The 20,442-nt window shown below is 41.2% G+C and overlaps 1 protein-coding gene across 1 annotated transcript in view; it reads left to right on the forward strand.

The window, feature by feature from the left end:
• LOC147896457 (ribonuclease E/G-like protein, chloroplastic) overlaps positions 1-14,927 on the forward strand; it is a 94,432-nt gene extending 79,505 nt beyond the window's left edge. The window contains exons 9-11 of the mRNA XM_087381283.1: positions 12,819-12,938; positions 14,193-14,330; positions 14,523-14,927. Of these exons, the coding sequence (XP_087237409.1) occupies positions 12,819-12,938; positions 14,193-14,330; positions 14,523-14,663 (399 nt within the window). The 3' untranslated portion in view covers positions 14,664-14,927. The remainder of the gene's footprint in view (positions 1-12,818; positions 12,939-14,192; positions 14,331-14,522) is intronic.
• The last annotated feature ends 5,515 nt before the right edge of the window (positions 14,928-20,442 follow it).

Below are 20,442 nucleotides of genomic sequence, written 5' to 3' on the forward strand. Positions count from 1 at the left end.
CATCTCTGAATGCATGGCGTTCTCCCACGTTCTCTTATCATGCCTTCTCATTGCTTCCTGATAGCATGAAGGCTCACCACAATCTGTGAACATGACAAAATCAGCCACATAGTTCTATCCTGGAACAAACCTATCATGAGGTTTGGAAACTCTGGTGTATCTCCTCACCCAATCATCTTGATTGATTGGTTGTTCAGCCTGCAAATCAGCAATATATTGTGGCTGTACCACCTCCTTTGGCTGTCCTACATCACCAAGATGTGGCTCTATTTGTGGCATATCAAAGGCAATTTGATTGGGCTGATTCTCAGCCTCTATTCCCTTTGCATTAGGGACATTTGCAGCAGCACCTTGCTGCACATTATTGGGCATATTTTGATGTCTATTCACAATGATTTCTTCAAAGACAACCTTTCTATTTTCTGATTTTTGTGTGGGCTGCCTGTGCATGCGCCTGTGCATGCTTTCCTCATGAAAAATCACATCATTGCTGCGTATAATCTTCCTTCCAACGGGATCCCATAATCTACACCCCATTTCACCACTGTCACCATATCCAATAAAGATGCATCTAATTGACTTTGGTTGGAGTTTGCTGCGCTGATCTTTTCGTACGTTCACATACGCATCACAGCCAAATACTCTCAAGTGTTTATATGAGGGTGGCTTGCCATACCATTGTTCCTCAAGTACTTTACCGTCCAACCGCTTATTCGGTGACCTGTTGATGATACGAACAGCTGTTTGAATAGCCTCTGCCCAAAAACGATGGGGTAAAGCAGCATGAGACAGCATACTACGGACTCTATCTTGAGGATTTATTCGCTCTGCAACATCATTTTGTGAAGGATTATGAGGGATTGTGAATTCCCTTTGTATCCCTTTCTTGTCACAAAATTCCTGAAATCTTTTGGAGACATATTCCCCTCCATTATCAGAGCGTAAGCATTTCAACTTCTTGCCTGTCTGATTTTCAACCAAGGTGAAAAACTTTTGAAATGCATCAAAAACTTCATCCTTCCTCTTGATGAAATAGACCCACACTTTCCTTGTGGCATCATCTATAAATGTAACAAAGTATTCATGACCACCCATAGACAACTGAGGCATTTGACATACATCACTATGTACCAAATCTAAGGGTGTCAATCTTTGTTGCAATGTCACTTTATGTGGTGACTGTGAATGCTTACCAAAAATGCAATGCTCACAATGTGTAAATTCTGAAAATTTCAGAGACGGTAAATAACCCAATTGAGATAGTGCTTGCATTCCTTTAACACTCATGTGTCCTAACAGGCCATGCCACGATGAAACCTTTGGCACCTTAGTTACGGCAACCACATGATTCTTTACAACAGAAACATGCAAAGTATACAAAGTATCACACTTGTACCCCTTTGCAATGACTCTGGCTCCCTTGGTTATCTTCCACCTACTATTACCAAACACAGTGTAGTAGCCTTGATCATCCAATTGACCAGTACCAACCAAGTTCTTTTTCAGCTTTGGCACATGCCTAACATCATGAAGTATAAAATGTGTGCCATCAGAAAATACAAGTTTCACATCTCCAATCCCTGCAATAGAGCATTCCAAGATGCACAACACCCTGTAAACCACCATTATATGAGCAAAACCACTCCCTGTGTGGTGTCACATGAAAGGAAGCACCTGAATCAATGATCCAAGTGGTCATGTCGCCGTCTTCTTCTGTGACCAAAGCATGTGCATCAAGTGATGAAACAAATAAAATGTCATCCTCACTCTCATGAGTGACTGCATTTACCTCTTCAATCTTCACACCACTATTACTACTCTCTGCTTGTTGCTTGCCTTTATCATATTTTGGCATCCTAATTGTTGTTGTTGCTCTTTTTCTGTTCCTTTTTCAGCTTAAAGCAATCTTTCTTCATGTGCCTCTTTTTGCCACAATGAAAACGTTCAATATCCTTCTTAGGACGTGACTTTTTTTTTTGCTCAAAAAGTAGTGCTAGTTATATTGCTTGAAAACGAGAGTACAAGAAGGCCTAAAGGCCAGCAGGCTGTAATCACAAAACGGATACAGCCCGTGGTAACAAAATAATTACAAGCCTCTCAGGGCATAATCATCTGAGTGTGGACAAACAGCCACGGTGGGGGGGGGTAATGCCACTGAAGACTCTGAGCAGAGTGCTGGAAGAACAGCTCTTGATGGTCCCAGTCGCGAAGGAAGCGCCGTCGCTTCTTCCCTGCCCGGGTCTCCCCCTGAATCTGATTCCACTGACCCTTGAGCGTGTGAATGATCGTGCTTCAGATGTCTGCTAGGGTCTGGGTAGCAGAGGAAACCTGATCTCCTAGAGTCTGCGCACATCTGGAAGTCCAGATATGCCAGCCTACAATACTCCCTATGATCTCCCAAACTGGGTGCCGAGTCATCGCTCCTGCATCTGTCTCTGTCAGATGCCAAGGGAAGTTGTCCATGTATGCCCAGGTGGTTTGTGTGATGAAGAAAACTGGATCCTGCCGGGAGAACTCACAAGCCAAGTGATGTCCCATCTCGGTGCTGCACCAGCAAACGGCTCCCCAAGTGACCGGTCCTAGCTCAGGTGCAGCCCTCGCTAAGATCCCCATGACTCCCTTCCACACTGTCTGAGCATGCGAGCAGCTCCGAAGGCAATGCTTCAGGGACTCCTCCTCTTAGGACGTGACTTACTGCGGGATCTGTTCCTTTGGCTGTCATTGCCTCTATTCTGAGGTCTTCCTCTTGTGTTGAGGGCAGTGGAAAACTTACTTGAAGAATTGTTCTTCCTGTTTATCACCTCCATGAGAAGCTGACTCTCAACATCTGCATAAACAAGAATAGGATTTGAATTGCTCAAAGCTGTTCTAAAAATATCCCAACTCTCAGGAAGAGTACAAAGCAAGAATGTTGCTTTAAACTCATCATCAATGTTGAATTTCTGATTTGCCAACTGCTTGATGATAGAGTTGAACTCATTGAGGTGCACACTCATAGTTGTGCCCTCCTTCATCCTAAGATCCATGAGCTTCTTGAGCCAATAAACCTTGCTTGCTGCACTTTGTTGAGCATACAAATCTTCCAACCTTCTTATCCCATGCAGTGTTCTCATTTTTAACATTAAATAGAAGCACATCTGAAATAGAAAGCATGATTGTAGAACTAGCCAATTCATCAACACTTTCCCAATCATCATCTGATATATTTGCCGGCTTCACTCCCTTTTCCTTGATAGGACAGGCTTGATGCTTTTGAAGAAGCACATTATAGCACTGCTTTTGCCAAATGGCAAAATTGTGTGCTCCTTCCAACTTCTTGATGTTAAGAAGTGAACCACCTTCACTCCCACTTGAAGCCATATCTCAGCAAATAAAAAATCAGCAAAGGAAATTAAAAGAGCTTATAAAATCTGTCCTCTATTGGAGAGAACTTGCAGCCAATATATATTCCAACTTTGAATGCATAAACAGTACCAAAACTGTAATGAATTTCCTGCACCAATATAACTCCAAAACTGAGTGAAATATGCCTGCAAAACTGAGTGCACTTCACTCAAAATTCTGTCCCAACTTGTGACAGAGGTAGAGGTATCCAAAAACTCAGAGAAACTGTCCCAAAAGACTGTAAAAGGTCATAATAACTGCAGCAAACAGTATTACTGTTTTGTCAACACAAAAGCATCCAAATTGGCATCCCAGACACTATTCCAGTATAACAAAAGTTGCTGAGCACTTGTGCACCAAAAGCCCCAATTTCTGAGGTCAAAAGTCAAACTTTGACTACCATAAATGTGCACAATCCAAGCATAAAGCAAATCAGCACCAATTTGCAACAGTGTCAATGCATTCAAGCACTCGAAGCATTACTTCACAAATGCATAACCTCTGGCATCACCCTTGAGGAATATTCTTGGAATATTCTGATTTTTCAGAGATTCCCTCTTCCAATGAGTCCCAATCTGAAAATTTCTTGCCTCAATGTGCAAGATTAAGCCTTCCAATGCATAAAATTGCAAAAGCCCCAAATTTTCTCTGCCTAATCCAGTGCCACATGTCAATTTCTGACAGGCTGAACCCTAGAAGTGATGATAACTCAACACTCTGGCGACAGAATCTGACCAAACTTGGCAGGCTTCCCCTACAGGGCTGGGCGTCTTGATTTGTAGCAAAAAACAGGAAAGAAAACCCCAAAAGGATAGGCGAAATTCTTCTCCTGTGTGGCTGGAAACTGTCGACCAAGAGAAATTAGCTCCAAACTGATGAAATTGAGCTCCAATGATGTCGCCCTACTGCAGAAGGTGTAGCAACACTAAATGCTACCTCTGGAAAGTGTCCTTGACCACTTTCTTGCTGTTTTACACTTGCTAGAGCCTAAAAAATCAGTCGAAAAATGCTGAAAACAGCAAGTACACTCACCCGAAAGGTGTCTCTGGCTGGGAGCAAATGGAATAGAAGAGATTCTCGCGATGAAACTCCATAGAACAGCTGGGGGCAGCAAGGGAGAGTGGCTAGACTGCGTGGGCAGCAAGAACAAGTGACTTCCCGCGATGGAAAGGTCACAGGGTGTGAGGGGAGGCTAGGGAGCAAGGAGGAGCAAGCGGGTTGGGAGGCTCTGATACCAATTGATGGGAGCAAGGAGCGGAAGCAAGAAGAAAGAAGGGATAAGGGTGGAGAGAGCAAAAGAGAGAGCACAAGTTTTGTGGGAAGCAAAAGTCTCAGATGACTTCCCTTATTGCCTTTTTTATATAAAGAAGAGGATAAGGTGATGATGTGGCACAATCACGTGGCAGTACCAGTTATACAAGGGATAGCACATTGTGCCTTTATCCCCAACACGGTCTCCCTAATGAAGCATGTCTCTTTTGGATCGGAAGCCTGAGCCGTCCGGAGTAATGACGATAAGGGAAAAAGGGTCTTTAAGAAGTCCGATGCGCACCAAGGCTTTGAAAGCGAATTGGCCACATAACCATTGTGATGAGAAGGGTCACTTTTGGAGAAAGTGCTGTTTGCGAAGCCACGAGAAGGATATTGGTTCGTCGGCAACGGGCGCAACAACCCCAGCATTCATTGGTTCGTCAGCAGCAAGCGTGACAACCCCAGCATTCATTGGTTCGTCAGTAGGAAGCGCGACAACCCCAGCCTTCATACACATGGAGGTCGTGGACACATGAGTTCCATCTTCTTAGAGTAGAGAGGGGACAAGTCATAGCCACTGGTGAGTCTTGAGAGTGGATTGTAGACAGCGTGCTTCCACGCATGTGACACCTTCCGGAGAGGAGACATAGGACATTTAGAGGCGGTCAGGTGAAATATGCATTGGTGATTAGTTGAAGATAATTACCAATGGTAGAGGGGGGAAGCATACCTCGCGGGTTTTTTATTTTCGAACTCTTAGCTACCACTTTTTGTCAACATGTGTGCAAGAATGGCAAGTGCATGGAGCTCGAAGAAGAGTCTGTCACCATCAAGGACAAGGCAACAGTCCGGTAGTATGGGAAGGAGCAGCTGACAATGGAATCTACAAGCTTCGTGTGCTCTCTTCTCTTACAGGTATTCATCCAAGTAACTTGTGGCATTCGGGTGTTGATGGAGTGGGAGTGGAGCCTCAAAGTTAGAGCGACTCTAGTTGAGAAGGAGATCTAGGATCTTCATAGCAATCTCATGGAGCAATGGAGCAGCCAGCCTTGTCATCACTAGAGGCTGAGAACCAGGCTGCTAGTGGAGTTACGATCAAGACATTAGCTACTTGATGAGAAGGCGCGTTCGAGGAAGGGCACAAAGCTTCTTCAGATTAATAACTCCAGCTCCCTGGATCTGTTTCAACATCCAGGAGCTGAAGAGAGGGTGTTGAAAGTTAGTCAGCTGCTGTTTGTAGATTAGTGAGAGAGGACTTCTAGGGCGGGAGAGAGAGGTGTAGTTTAGAGTTCCTTTCTCGGTGCATTTATGCAGGTTAGTTGGGGGTTTGGCCAGGGCACATTGCCTGGGTCAATGGCTAAACAAGTAGGCCTGGTTTAGGCTTGGTACAGGGCTGATTTAGGCCTGGTAAATAGGCCACAGTTGGGGCCAGTAACCAGGCTGTTTTGGGGCCAGAAGTGACCCTGACCAGAGTTGGGTTAACCCAACCAGACCAGGTTGGATCAGCCAATCATACCTGGTCAGCCCAGTCAGGCGGATCAGTGTGCCAGTTGGCCACATCAGCAGGTGTGCACCTCCTATAAAAAAGGGTCATTTGGGCCTTGATCTTCTACATTCAGTGGAGCAGTTTTCCAGCCACTGTTTGGGGCTGTCCAAGGAGCATTTCTACTTGAGATTGCTGTCCAGTTTGTAGGCACAGTTCAGTTTATTCATGCCGTTGTATGTGCAGTTCCCAGTCTGTGTGTGTGGTGTTCCATGGTGAAGTTCCTGCCCTAGTTTGTGATCGTTCATCGGAGGGACTCCTACACCTCCTGCTCCAGGTGCTTTGCCTCCTTCACAAGAGCAAATTCAGTGGGATGGTCGTGATGCCAAAGCACATGCCTTGATTGCTCTTTCAGTAAAACGGGTTATTATCCCTCATATTCGGTCTTGGAAGACAGCTAAGCAAGCATGGGATCAGCTTGCATCTTTCTATCAAGTGCGGAATGAGGCGAGGATTGCCTATCTTTGCAGGCAGTTGAAAGATTTAAAGCTTGATGAGGGTGGTAACATGGATGCATATCTCACTAGTGTGAAGGATTTGAAAGAGCAGTTGGCCAACATTGATGAGATTATGCCTGATTCTCAGCTGGTTTGTAATACCCTTGATGGGTTGCCTGATTCATTTGCTGCCCATCATAAACACAAAGGTGAAGGCAAGGTTTCAGCTGGAAAGCCCTCTCATTCCCATGCTGGTCATTCACATGGTGCCTCTTCTTCAGGGGATCACAAAAAGAAGAAGAGATGTAACTATTGCAGGAAACTTGGGCATGATATTTCTAAATGCAGGAAGTGCATAGCATCTGAAAAGAAAAAGAAAGAGTCTGGTCTTACAGTATTGGGTTCTTCTATTGGGTTCTTCTGTGCAAAAGATTGACCCGAATCCGCTAATTCGCACAAGACCACCATTGGGCTTTCTTGGTTACATGTCAGTATAATCCTGATGTTCATGATGCTTGTATGGCAGTTTCAGATGTTCGTGATGCCTGGTTCTTTGATAGTGGTCCTAGCAAGCACATCACTTCCTGGAGGAAGTTATTCGGCTCATTGGAGCTTACATCTAACGAGGGCAGTGTCACATGTGTCAGTAATGCATCATATACTGTGAAAGGTATTGGGCAAGTTGCTCTTACTTCTGTCTCTGGCGGTATTGTCACTCTAGAGCATGTGCTTTATGTTCCAGGCATTTGTAAGAACCTCATTTGTATCAGCCATTGCTACATGTGGCTTTCAGATTGTTTTTGATGGTGTGAGGTGTGCAGTGTATGATGTTACATATGCCTCTACCTTGGTTTTGACTGGCACATTGTCTAACGGTCTTTACAGACTTGATGCTTATCACAGATATTCAGATGATGATGCTACACTTGCCGATGCACATGCCTTTGCTATTGATTCTACCATGGCAGATACTCATTTGTGGCATGAGAGGTTTGGACACCTCAATTTTGGAGCCCTGGTGAAGTTATATAAGGAAGATATGGTTGTGGATCTTCCCAAAATACATATGCCTACCAAACATGTTTGTGAACCATGCTTACTTGGTAAGATGCACCGTACTGCGTTTCCCAAGGATGGAAGAGTTGGTGCTTCACGTAAGCTTTATCTGGTTCATAGTGATGTTTGTGGACCCATGAGGGTTGCAGCTCTTGGGGGGTTCTACTATTTTGTTACTTTTATTGATGATTTCACTGGGTACACTTGGATTTTTGCACTGAAATCCAGCACTTTATTGCCTTGGCTGAGAATGAGAGTGGGCTGCACATTGCTCACATTAATACAGATAGGGGGGGTGAATACATGTCGAAGGAGTTTGTTGTTTTTTTGGCTTCCCGTGGCATTCATCATCGATGCACGGTGCCTTATACTCCTCAATAGAATCCCGTGGTTGAGCGGAAGAATAGATCAACGATGGAAATGGCTAGATGCAGGCCTAATAAGTTGTGGTTCGATGCGGTCATGTGTGCAAATTACATCTTGAATAGATGTCCTACAAAGGCATTGCAGACTATCACAACTTATGAGGCTTGGACGAGGCTTGGACGGGTCGTAAGCCTCACATTTCCCACCCGAGGACTTTTGGATGCTTAGCTTATGCTCATGTGCCTTCAGAGAGACCCACTAAGTTGGATGATAAAGCTGTTAAATGCATTTTTCTTGGGTATAGTTCAGAGAGCAGGGGCTATAAGCTATATCAGCCCCGCACGGGCAAGTGTTTTGTCAGTCGGGATATTGTGTTTGATGAATCTTCCACTATGCCTTTACTGGACTGTCAAAAACAGCCCGTTGTTGATGCCCTAGACATATTGATAGCTTGATGCCTTTGTTTCCATTCGATGCTCGGGATGATGTTCCATCTGAGGTTGTCCCTCCTCCATGTGTTAGTCATTTACAGCCACATGTGCAAGCAGAAGTTCAGCCAGATATGCCTATCATTGATCAGGATCATTTGCACCGGGCTCTTGACCAGGAAAGAGCAGAAATTCAGGAGCCTAAAAAGGTACCCCGTTGGCTCCTTGACACATTAAAAGACAGCAAACAAGACACTCCTCTGCCAGCCCATACGAGAGCAGCTGTCCGGAAAGAGCATGCTAGTTTTGTTGCTTACGCTTTGGTTGCTACAGCATGCAATGAAGAGCCATTATGTCATCAAGATGCCTTTCAGAATGATTGTTGGATGAAGGCCATGCAAGCTGAATTGGATTCTATCCATCAGAATGACACTTGGGAGTTGTGTGATTTGCCTTATGGCAAGAATGCCATTGGAACTAAGTGGGTTTACAAGATCAAACGGAAAGCTGATGGTTCAGTGGACCGTTACAAAGCTCGTCTTGTTGCTAAGGGCTATGCTCAGCAGCATGGCATTGACTTTGAGGAGACTTTTGCTCCCACTTCTAGGATCACTACCATTCGCATTGTTATTGCCTTTGCTGCCCACTTTCATTGGCATATACATCAGCTTGATATTAAGACAGTTTTTCTTCATGGGCATTTGCAGGAAGAGGTCTATGTTTCCCAACCTCCTGGCTTTGAGGTTGAAGGTTCTGAAAGCAAGGTATGCCGCTTGAAAAGGCCCTCTATGGATTGAAGTAGGCACCTCGGGCTTGGTATTCAAGAATTCATTCTCACTTGCTCACACTTGGCTTTCAGAACAGCCCTACAGAGGCTACCCTTTACATCTGCGAGCGTGGGACAGATTTGCTGATTTTAGTCCTTTATGTGGATAGCATGCTTGTAACTGGGACACATGCTCAGCAAATTGCAGATTTTAAAGTTGATTTGCAGTAGACATTTGCTATGTCTGATCTTGGTCTTCTGCAGCACTCTCTGGGCATCTAATTTGCTAGCAGTGAGGGGGGCATTTTGATGTCACAATCCAAGTACATTGGACAGCTTTTGCAGCGTTTTTCAGTTTGAGGATTGCAAGCCAATATCCACACCATTAGAGACTGGTTTTCACTTCTCATCTGAGGATGGCAGCGGTACATGTGATGTCACTCTCTATCAGCAGGCAATTGGTTGTTTGATTTACCTATGCCATACGAGTTCTGATCTACAGTATGTTGTCTCACAGTTGAGCAGATATATGCACAGCCCATCTATGCACCATTGGCATGCTGTGAAACGTGTTTTCAGATATCTTAAAGGCACTCAGCATTTAGGCCTTCTTTATGGGGCTGATACTTCACTTGTCATGCATGGGTTCACTAATGATGATTGGGCTGGTTGTTCTGACACTTGTGTGTCACATAGTGGCAACTGTTTTATGCTTGGTACTTCATGTGTTTCTTGGTTCAGCAAGAAGCAGAGTACAATTGCTACTTCTAGCTGTGAAGCTGAGTACAGAGCGGCTTTTACAGCTATAGTGGAGTGTGTTTGGCTTCGGAAGCTACGTGCAGATCTTTGTGCACGTACCGTCATCTTCACTGATAGTCAGAGTGCTTTGGCTGTTGCACGGAACCCAGTTTTCCATGCTCACACAAAGCACATTGAGGTTCACTATCACTGTGTCAGAGAGCGATTATCAGTAGGTGATATTGAGTTGTCTTATGTTCCCACTGAAGACAACTTGGCAGATCTTGTTATGAAGGCTGTACCTCGACCTAAGTTTGAGGCTTTTCGGCAAGCTTTAAACTTAGTACCTTTTGTAACTCGATCTGTTGTGCTCTGTACAGTCATAGGTTGCTATATCCTATGGGACGAACATGTGCAACCATGACACTAGATATTTAGGTATCCTGAGCCATGTCCATCTTGGATACTTCAGTCCATACCATGGAGGGGGGTTTGTAGGCTATCTCATGGGCTATCCATAGATGCCACTTATACCTTGTTATGAGCCTTGTAGGCTTAGTTATAGTCAGTTAGGACTATTGGTACAATTAGTTTATGTACCATGTAGGTCAGTTAGGACACTTAGTCCAGTTGGTGCAGTTAGCCCTAGGGTTTTGTTATGTTGGCTCTCCCTTGAGCCTCCACACTTCAGTTTTGCAGCAATCTATTACAGCATCTCGTTTTTTTCCATTGTGCTTCCACTTTTGAGCTTTCATTGCTTCCAACACCCAACACGAACTGACAGCTGACTACCTTTATTGAATAAAAAGATGTCAATACTTAGTCCATATTACACTGGATGAATTTGATGCTAGTAAATGATCTACTTTTCCTTGAAATAGCTATGAAATAGATGGTTGGCTTTACTCTCTTAAGGTAGCCAAATGCGTCATAGTCTAATTAGTGACGCGAATGAATGGATTAACGAGATTCCCACTGTCCCTATCTACTATCTAGTGAAACCACAGCCAAGGGAACATGCTTGGAAGAATCAGGGTGGAAAGAAAACCCTGTTGAGCTTGACTCTAGTCCGACTTTGTGAAATGACTAGAGTGGTGTAGAATAATTGGGAGCTTATGGCGCAAGTGAAATACCACTACTTTTAATGGTATTTTACTTACTCCGTGAGGTGGAGGCGGGGCTTGGCCCTTGCTTCTGGTCTTAAGGCACGTCCGCACCTTGATCCAGGCGGAAGCGATAATCAGGTGGAGAGTTTGGCTGGGGCGGCACTTCTGTTAAAAGACAACGCAGGTGTTCTAAGTTTGAGCTCAACGAGAACAAAAGTCACTTGTGGAACAAAAGGGTAAAAGCTCGTTTGATTTTGATTTTCAGCGCAAATACAAACTGTGAAACAATGGCCCACTGCTCTTTACCATTGTGGTGCCGTGTAGGAAGGTCAAGCTGGGTGCCATTTCACGTATGTTACTGTGATAAATTGTAGCTGCTGCTGTTGTCATATACATATACATATATGCATACATGCATGTCCTCACCCTCACCTCGTATACATACATATACATATATACATACATGCATGTCCTTACCCTCACCCTCACCCTCATCTCACACACAACACACACACACACATGTCACACACACACTTTTTTGTGAGAAGAAAGCTTTTATTTCTATATAATAATTACATTCATAGCTGCTTCAAAAAACGAAGTAGCTACTAAAAGATCTCAGTATAGGCTGTATACACATCCTAATCATACACACACACACACACACACATGCACGCACGCAATCTGTGCGCGCACACACTCATGTCAATGAGATTATTTTTTATCTCCTCTTAATCTGGTCTTTAAGTATATTTTAGAAATCCAAAATGGATTATTTCTTTTAAGTAATCCTGTAATTGTGTCCTGTGTCTTTTTTTGGCATCTGTGCGAATATTTTGTATCGGACCATTACACATCTTCTATTATTTGTACAGCCTTCTTGCAGTCAGAAAACAATATCTTTGGTATGCCAAGCTTGCATTTGTACTGCATTGGTATCAAATTTTATAGGACTGAAAAGTGGTTTGCAAGAAGCTTTGGTTGGGCTATGAAATTTCTTCTGATTATATTGGGGGTTTCGGTGACTTGATCGATCATTTTGTGTGTGCATGTACTTTCCATGTTTCCCTTTGGAAAGTACATAATTCTATTCTAGGTTCTAGCTAAGGTTTAGTGCGTCTTGGTACAGTGGGATTTGGCAGAGAGGGTACAAAGAAGGAACCAAACTTTTTATATATCCATATAACCCGTATGTATTGTCTGCAAGGTTCTTTCTGCAGTAAAACTCACAATCTTATATCTTTTCAAGGCCTACACATGGAGCTATTGTAGGGAGAAATGTCCATTGAGAGAGAGAGAGAGAGAGAGAGTAGCAGCGGCATATATATCCCTTATATGGACAATGATTGTTTACTCAATAGACCACTTGACATGACACCTGTGTTGATTCAAGCTGAATATATGATCTTTCTAATTTATATAATTTGTAGGTTTTGGATGAAAGTGATGTTATGCATGATACATATGAATAGTTTGCATTCTAGGATGGTTTATTGCATGCATCTGTTACGAAATGCACCATTTCTTGATAAATTAGGTGTACAACCACATGCATGATAGTCGAAATTTCATACATTCTGGTTCTGATGTGGTTTTAATCATATGACATCTTATCGATATAATCTCGCTTATTACTTTATTGTAGAGCCTTTAATCTTTATGGCCTTAACAAAATTTACTAGGTCTTTTTTGTATGCTTGCTTGCCACTATTCCTGTATATTGATATTTCATGATATTTACAGGTCCGTCCAAGTGTGACATTCATGATTAGCGATCCTTGTTCATGTTGCCATGGCACTGGTCGAGTTGAAGCTCTTGAAACAACTCTTTCTAAGATTGAGCGTGCTGTTCTTCGTCTTTTGGTGAGTGGTACTCAATGTTGACCTTGTTGTTGCAAATTATTTTCATGCATCCATTTATTACAAGCTTTGAGTACATACAGAAGAATGGCTTACTCATATTGTGCTCTTGGAACTTCAACAAAAAAGAACATTGGGAATCTCACATTTGTGACTTGTCTTGGCGGCTCCTTGATGTTACATTGGACAATTGTTTTGTGCTATTACGGTTTTTAGTTATGAGTAGTTGCTGTCCCACTCTGGGACAGCTCTGAATTTAAATGCTTTCTTAATGCAAATTTTGTTTTACAAAAAAATTGTGCACGTGCATATTGGAACCGTTAACTTATGGTTTCCCCAACCAGATATGAAATCCCTCTTTCCGTACACCTATGGAAAAGAGTAAACATACTTGACTCGTTGGTTTAAAAATCATGTCCCAGACTTTAAAAAACATCGCGTTTTTGCAAAAAGCACTTGTGTTTTATGACCTTAAAATTAGTAGTTTGAAGTTTGAAGTTTGAAATTTGAAATTTTGTAAACTCTTTAACAATTAAATGTGTACAGTGTATTTTCTTGTATTTTGTTTTGTTAAATTAAGATCATGTATGACTCAGCGCTGCCCAGGGGGGAATGAACCATACTCCAATCATACTTCCATACCCGTATGCGTTTGCCTTAGGAAACGTATGGAAGAAATTGTGTATGCATGCATGCACGTATGTATGGCATCTCTCTTTCTCTCTCTCTCTCTATATGTGTGTGTGTGTGTGTGTGTGTGTGTGTGTACACACACACACACACACACACATACATATATATGTATATACATGTATATATATATGAGATAGTAGAACTAGTATCGATTATTACAAGCTGCAGCTTTAGGCATAGCTGGCAAGTGCCTAATTCTAAGGGTTTGTGTTTAGGGCTTGTCTAGCCAATGTGTGTGCACTGTCTTTAAGGTTATTGCACTTCTCGAAGAACTAAGTTTTTTGAGAAGGTTATGCAGGTCTTGGGGTGTTATAGCTTGTAAATTATCCCTCTCTTTGATGTGCTAGTATGAACGGCTAATAAGTAGTATGTGGTGTGACTTTTATGTTCCTCTTTGGAACATCTTGCATGTTCTTTCTTTTGTCGGAATATTCTTTTTCATCTATCTTAAGATAATGTGATTTGGTCTTATCTTGCATATAACTACCTCTTGAAGACAAGATGTCTTTTTGTTACTTGCAATAGAGTGATTGTGCTTATTACGATTGACTTTGTGACACACAGGCTAATCATTCTCATTTTGGCGGGAAAACATGGCAAAAGGTGCTACTCCGAGTCGATCCAATCATGTTTGAATATTTGACAAGAAAGCAACGTGCATCACAGCTAAGCAGCTCCTTGAAGGCGCATCTCATCTTAAAGGTATTGCCATGTTTACTAGTTAAGTGCCATCTTAAACACCAATGATCTAGACATTATAAATGCCATCTCATCTTAAAGGTATTGCCATGTTTACTAGCTAAGTGCCATCTTAAACACCAGTGCCAGGGATAACAAAAAGTACTTGTGTGGAGATCTACAAATTATAATATAATAATAATTCTTGTTTTCTAGGTTGGAAGAGAGATGCCAAGGGGTTCTTTTGAAGTAAGTGAATTAAATACTGGGAATGAAAAGCGGCAGGTAGTTGACGCAAACCAGCGGATTTTGGCACGTAAGAGACTACATCCTACACCTGTAGGTAGAAAGGCTTAGTCTCTAAATGCAATTCATTTTTGTATTTTTATCTCACTTTTAAGAGAAACTCGACCATTAAAGCTCTTACTTCACCCATGTTTTAAAAGCGAAAATTTAGGTTACCTGTCCATCAAATCGTTGTTATGCCTTGCACATTCTTTCAAAAAATGTAATTGTTAGAGGATGTATAATTTATTTGAGACCCAAGATATGAACATCAACTGATGTGTAAGTGTGACATGGGTTTCGAAAGGAGCAATAATAAAATATACGGTTTTGTCATCAGTATTACTACCGATCATACAACACATCTTTCTTAGAGATACCTTTGAAGTGCATGGGTATATTGCAATGAGCTGAGGAACAAAGGATGCGAGTTCTATGTGTCCATTGCATTGTCCATACGTGTACAGCTAAAAGAGAATGCCATGCATTCCGCATTTGCCTAGTGAAATTTTGTTTATATTGTGCCCATTAAATGAGCAATATTTATTAAGGTTTTACTTGCAATAACCCTTTTTAATGAGACTTTTGAAGATAATTTTTTGAAGGTTTTACGTCTCAGAATCTTTTTAAATGAGAGGATGATCATTCAAGGTATCTAATTTTATTTATTTATTTATTCATTTTTAGGGGGTTTTCTTTTTTTACCTTCTTTTTGTCAAACTTGAGGGTGCACATTTTGCATATTATTTTGTTTGTACTGCAAATATGGGTGGGCATTTGCCTTGAGTTGAGTAACTCCTTATCAGAAATGTTATCATGACGAGTTATCATATGTGAAGGACACATTTGTACCTACAAAAATTGTCTTCTTTGTCGAGGCTTATGTGCTAGGATAACCTTGGGCTTTGTGATCCCCTATGTGAAGGGATGCCCTCTCCCAAGGTTAAATAGCCACGGGTTTTTAAGTATGTTGCCAATCTTTCAGAGACTACTTTAATGTGATGGAAAATGTATCCTTTAGGTTTATTGTTATAGGCAACATTGATGGATTACAAAATGGGGTGATGCAAGGGCAATTGATGGTGGGTGGGTTACAAGTTCTTGCAGCCCAAAGTATGGCAAATGCAATGTGTCTCAGTGTCGAAATACTCCAAATCTGCCACACTGAAATACTAAGACGAATCCACTGAGGCATGCACGGGCTTGAAAGGAAAAAAGGCAAGAGACTACTTTGATTGCATCCCAAGCTTATATCTCACTATTCATCGGAAGGATCACTGGCAAAGTTTAATGTCCAACTTGGCACGTTTGCTACTATGTGCATGACGCAATGGATCCACAACAACTTTCACCACACTATCAACAATATCAAAAGAGAAGCAAGGGTGATTGGAAGCCTGGCATGCTCACATTAGAGGTGCAGTAACACATCCCATCTCCAATGACAATCCTCCTCAAAGACATGACAAAGTCAAGATGCAAGAAACAAAGTACACTCATCTATAATTCCTCCTCAAGCCCAATGAGAAGTTAGGTAACATTCTTTTCTCTATTTCTAGAACATACTATGTCCACATGTCTTTCGCCAAACACATAGCAAGCCTTTCAAAAAAAGTATTCTCACTTGCAAGAATAAAGCTAGCCTCTTTCCTTCCTATGCACAAACACCAATATGGAGGAATGCATCTACAATTAAACAAAAAATAGATTTAGGACCTAAAGGGAATGGACATTATGCGGACCAAACCTATCCATTTGAACACACTCTCATATTCATATGTGTTAAATGTTCCATAGCAAACCATATGGTATCTTGTCATGCATAATAACATGCCTTGCAAACACAGGCCTTGCACACAAATGTAGCCTTCCAAACATCTCAAGGCCGGAAATCCCAAAAGCAAAGCAAGTTTTTTAGTGAGTAAGTCCACTATAATCATGACAATGCAAAAATTCAAACATGTGATTCCATAATTTGAGGAGGTAGCACAAAATGCAATAGATAAAGACAAAAGAAATAAGCCTGATAGGGGACATATAATTGCCATTCACCCACTATTTGCCACTATTTTCTTGATAGGGGACATATAATTGCCATCCACTCACTATTGCCAAGCTAGGAATAGCCACTATTGGTCCACGTCAAAGGTAACCCTTGGACAACATGTTCCATGTTGGAACTCCAACTACATTCTCCAATCATGACTAGTAGATAGGCAAGTCCAATAGAATGAAAACAATAGCCCATTTCCTCTCTTAGTACTTGCAATCAACAAGAAAAATTCGTGGATGTGTGAATACTTATTGTTCTTCTTCCCTAGAGAAAAATAAGCTCCCATAAAGATATAATCTCCCACTAGACATCCATAGACAGGCGAGGCTACTCTACTCACTGTAGTGATAGGTAGTGATGCAGGGTGGTGCTCCATAGGTAGCTCCTAATCACCTTAGCCACCCGCTTTTTATCTAAAACAGAGTCAAAAATTTCAAAACTCATCATCTCCACATGACCAACAAAACAATGATCAAGGAGGGAAATTTGCATACCTTCTTGATGGATTCCTCCAACTATTTGTAGAATATCATTGTTCTCTAGTGGGCAATTCACAATAGTCCTAGTATAATCACATAAACATCCTTTTCTATTAACGTTAATATCTTAATATCTTAAGATAATTTAAAAAGCAACATTTGCTAATAAGGTATCACTCACCATTTGGAATAGCTCTTGCATTCCTTAGTTTTGTACTCCTACTTACCTTGGAATTCTCTCTTTCCACATTCACCTGAGGTTTTGAAGAATGCAATTTGAACAAATATCTCTCCCTAATGAGGACTTGTCCATTAGGAAAATTGGTCCACATTGGACAAATTTTCAACTCCCATTGGATCAAGGAATGTATGGGTGGTGGTGGGTACATGGGTTATCAAACTTGGTCCTACCTATACAGTGCCTAGGCATCTCCATAATTTTTCATTGATTCATTAAATCAAGAAGGTACCTGCAAGGAAAAGCACACGCGCGCATGTTCACGCATGCATGCATGCGCACGCACACACACACACACACGCACGCACATAGGTTACCAAACTTGGTCCTACCTATACAATGCCTAGGCATCTCCACAATTTTTCATTGATTCACTAAATCAAGACGGTACCTACAAGAAAAAGCACACACGCACGCGCGCACACACACACACACACATGCATGCACGCATGCACGCGGGCACAGACACACACACACACACACACACACACACACACACACACGTCAAAGCATCAACCATTGCAACACAATTCATTAACGGATGTTGTAAAGTGAAGAAGAACATGAAACAATGTTGGGAAAAAAGACAAAACAATGGTTCCAAGTTTATCAAGACCTAAAAACAACTTAGTGTGCCAGTTGTTCTAGCTCTATAATTTTGGCTCAAGGACCACCTACTTTTTAATCCCTTTTTATCCAACTTACCCTCCTTATCTCTAAGGACCAAAATCATGTGATTCCTCTCACCAGCTTGATGCCCTCTGGCTTAAAAAGAGTAACCTTCAGGGTTTGGAGAGATTGAACCACATTTGTAATAGCAAGCAGCTCCTCTAAGACAACCAAGGAATACTTCCCCAAGAATAGTCCTCATAGGCCATCTATCAAACATGAAATATACATAAATCCAAGCTAGCAGAGACCATCAACATATGCTTTTTCATTAAAGTTAGATTAAAACAACCTACTCTTTATATTCTATATCTCTAACTAGCATGAAATACGTGTCCTTAATGACTTTATTAGATTCTAGCAGTGATTAAAACACTTAATTTTCTCCATTCTCATGTCAACATTGGCAATTGACCTAAATTTCTCCAAAGCAACACACGAGTCATGGCCATCATAACTCAATGAAAGAAACCTTGACTTCTAGACATCCCCATGTCTAGAATCAGTGCAATGCAAAAGTCAAACATTAAGCAAAGTTGCCATTGAAAAAATGTAAAGAAAGTAGGGTTCCCGTGCTTGACCTCATAATAACTCGTACCTTTCCCATTTTATATGAAATTATTTTTTGGATAGCCACCTATTGTTTGTCTTTTGTTCCACTTCTTTGGTCTACTAGGACTTTATAAAACATTCTTTCCATCGCCTTTTATAGTTTGAGTTATATTCAACCTATAGCACAAGCATAATGCCATTCCACTTATTGTGAAAAATAAGTCCAAAAAGTCCACTTAAACATACTTACACTCAACTATCTTGAACACAAGTTTGTGCTAGATAACCTTGGGTCAATGGAAACCATAGTTTTTCCCCCTTGGATTTTGTTTCTCTCCATTTCTCTATCACTTGAACCTTCTTGTGAGATAATGAATCCATCAAAAGTTTAGGATCACATTGACAAATGTTGTTAGCATTTATGATTGTGTCTCTCTCAAGTTAGGCTTGATTATAGCATGCTTATAAGCCTATGAAAAATAGAGAAGCACAAGAATATATCATTATCACATTCCCAATTGATATCACTAACATTCACAAGTTTGTCAATTGAAACCACCAACTCATTTACATCACAAAAAGAGAAAAAGTTAGAATTCCTAAGCACAACAATCCTTTCCTAAGAGAAGAGAATCATGACTTCATTCTTGCAATTAGCCCACATTTTGGGTTCTATTGCCATGCAAACAATCCTTTCCTAAGAGAAGAGAATCATGAATTCATTCTTACATTTTAGGTTTGGGTTCTATTGCCCTGTAAACATTTCTGATGTGCCTAAAGTTGGTAACATTGTAGGCCTCATTTATCAATGACATCTAGGCAGGCCATCATGCAATGGTTCCCTTTTCAAACATATAACATTTTTCCATGAGAGAAACTTGAGTCTTTTTTACATATTTCTTTCTAAAAATCCGCATCAACTTCCCTCTTACCTTTGACTCCTGACAATCACACATACAAATCAAAATAATGAGGGTAGCCTTCTTTCGAGAATAGCCTTCAAATTCATATCCCATCTTGAGAGAAGCGGCATCACTCCTCAAGCTTCTCACTTTTGCATCTATAATTGGCCTACATAGGGGGATTATTGGGCACTCATCCACTCCCAAAATAGCCCCACTAGCCATTTGTAAGTCCATTTCACTACTAGAACTCAACCTTATCATCATCTATTGTCTCTCCATGGTAACCTGCTATTTCAATAGTTTTTTCATGCTCCTCATTTTCATTCACCACTTCGCAAATTGCAAGGTCTATTGTCTCTCCATGGCAACCTGCTATTTCAATTGATTTTTTGTGCTCCTCATTTTCATCTTCACCACTTTGTAATTTGCAAAGTCCTTCAAAGGAAGCCTCATTGGGTGGATACTTCATTGACCTTTATCCCCCTTGAAATAGGAATTGTTTCCACTCTCTCTCTTAACTTCATTTTTCTTTTTCATGCATCCTTATTCATTCTGCATGAAACAAATGAGGCCATACGACAAAAGCAACCACAAAAAACATAAAACCATAGTCTCCTTAACGAGGCTGTTTGTAATTCCACTAACATCTTCTTTGAGATATGTAGTCCATATCATTAAAAGAACTTTAAAAAGCACCCTAGACAAAATTGAATAATAGACATTCCTATTTGGTTTTCATTTTAATCAGAAACAATATCATCCTATTTGATTAATATACATTCCTACTTGACTTTGATTTAATAAACAATGTGGATTTAAAGATCTCTTGGATGAACTCTTCAATGTTCTTTGCTTTCTTGATTTTGGAAGATGCAATGCCTTGAATTTCTCAAGGCATTTTGTTCTAGTTTCCATGGCCTTTGTGACCTAGCACTGACGACACTATGGCAAGACA

The sequence above is a fragment of the Dipteris shenzhenensis genome, chromosome 11 (assembly GCF_047967505.1).
Source record: "Dipteris shenzhenensis isolate YYH24624 ecotype China chromosome 11, Dip_SZ_1.0, whole genome shotgun sequence".
NCBI classification, from domain to species: Eukaryota; Viridiplantae; Streptophyta; class Polypodiopsida; order Gleicheniales; family Dipteridaceae; genus Dipteris; species Dipteris shenzhenensis.